The 1767-nt window shown below is 39.3% G+C and overlaps 1 protein-coding gene across 1 annotated transcript; it reads right to left on the reverse strand.

Annotated features, from left to right (window-relative positions):
• Positions 1 to 7: 7 nt before the first annotated feature.
• LOC119345541 (probable Histone-lysine N-methyltransferase ATXR5) lies at positions 8 to 1753 on the reverse strand (the record flags this gene model as incomplete). Its single annotated transcript, XM_037615575.1, has 3 exons — positions 8 to 76; positions 157 to 380; positions 1639 to 1753. Coding segments are annotated over 3 exons (408 nt in total), but the record flags the coding sequence as incomplete, so codon positions are not given.
• Positions 1754 to 1767: the final 14 nt, after the last annotated feature.

Here is a 1767-nt window from a genome sequence, read left to right on the forward strand (position 1 = left end):
GAAGTGGAGGGCATTCTCCTCTTTTCAACATGCTTCTGCAAAGTTCGATGGCTTCTTTGTCCTCTTTTGAAAGAACCTTGAAAGGCAACAAGTGTATCGTTAGGCACCAAGAGATCAAAAAATGCATTATACTGTTTAAAGTAAAAATTCGCTAACCTGCATACCACCTTGCTTCAGCTTTGCTTGATTGACAGATATAGGGGCCATACTGGACACAAAAGTCAGCTCATTACTGAACTCCATTTTCGAAGATGTCAATGCAGTGGCAGCAGAAGCCATCTGTTCAAGCCTTCGAACTCTATCTTCAGTGAGCACAAATGGCAGTAGCCTCCTCTTCTGCTTGTGCATATCAAGAGATCGCCTCCTTTGCCTCTTAGCATCTGTATACAAGTACTTCCTTCGTTCCTAAATATTTGTCTTTTTAAAGATTTCAAATGGACTATCACATATGAATATATATAGACATATTTTAAAATATAGATCACTCATTTTTCTCCGTATGTAGTCACTTGTTAAAATCTCTAGAAATACAAATATTTAAGAATGGATAAATACAGTGAGCTATATGCAGGATACTATGACTGGAGATATATGCTGTTGTGTCCCAACAAACAGGATACTACTGTATTGACCGGTCAGTCACGCAAAACAGAACAATTGACAAATCAACATACAAGATACTCCCTCCGTCCAAAAATACTTATCCAAGAAATAGATAAATTTGCGGAAATGTCATCTAGAACTAAAATACGCTTAGATACATCCAGTCCTCCGACAAGTATTTCCGGACGGAGGGAGTATATTGGATTGGAGATATATGCAGTTGAATGGTTAAGTAGCTGTTGTGTTCCCAACAAACTAGGTTCAGTTAATTGGAATATATACAGGAGGCTACTGTATTGACCGGTTAGTCACGCTAAACAGAACAATTCATGAATCGACATACAACAACCCCCTACAAGATATTTTTTTGATATTTTTTTTCTCCCATTAGAAGTGAACCCTACACGTAATCAGTCCTATTTTAAATAAACTACAAATGTGGCGGCTTTTTATGGCACAAATGTCAGATCACGAACAGGATATACACGCGACGTATCCCTGTAAGTCATCCTGATATACATGTGTACAAATCAATGGAAGTCAATTAATCTGTACACACTTGACCAACCTACTTCAATAACACAATCCTACTACAAGAGTGCTGTTAAGATCAAATTAATTTTTTTAACAATGCTTTCCCGCGTATTTCCAGCAGTGATGGTTTTCCCACGCAATTCTGGCGGCGGTAGCTTTCCCGCGCATTTCCTGCGGTGATATTTCATTACCTAGAAATTCTAGACACTGACATATGCAGGATACTACAGTGTCAGACTGGTCAGCATAGCAAAACAAAACAATCAATGGACGAATAAAATAATGAATCAACACACAACACCCACATAGAGTACAACGAACGAATCAGTCATAGTATTTCAGATGAACTATTTGCACCTTATGAATTATTTGCATCATCAGCAGATCGTAATGCAGTATGTGTAACGATTGAGCGACGATTCCTCATCGCAGACTCCCTAGTTTAAGCCATACGATGAACAAAATCCATGCGACTCAAAATTTCAGAGATAAGAAAATTACCCTGAGAAAGCGTGCACTTTGCCAGCCCGACGGCGCCGCCCTCCGCGCCCTTCTCGATCTGGAAGAAATCCATGATCTTGCTCTGCTTCAACGGGAAACCTGGCAGAAATTCAATCAATAAGCAGATGA

Source organism: Triticum dicoccoides, unplaced genomic scaffold, assembly GCF_002162155.2.
Source record: "Triticum dicoccoides isolate Atlit2015 ecotype Zavitan unplaced genomic scaffold, WEW_v2.0 scaffold249006, whole genome shotgun sequence".
NCBI classification, from domain to species: Eukaryota; Viridiplantae; Streptophyta; class Magnoliopsida; order Poales; family Poaceae; genus Triticum; species Triticum dicoccoides.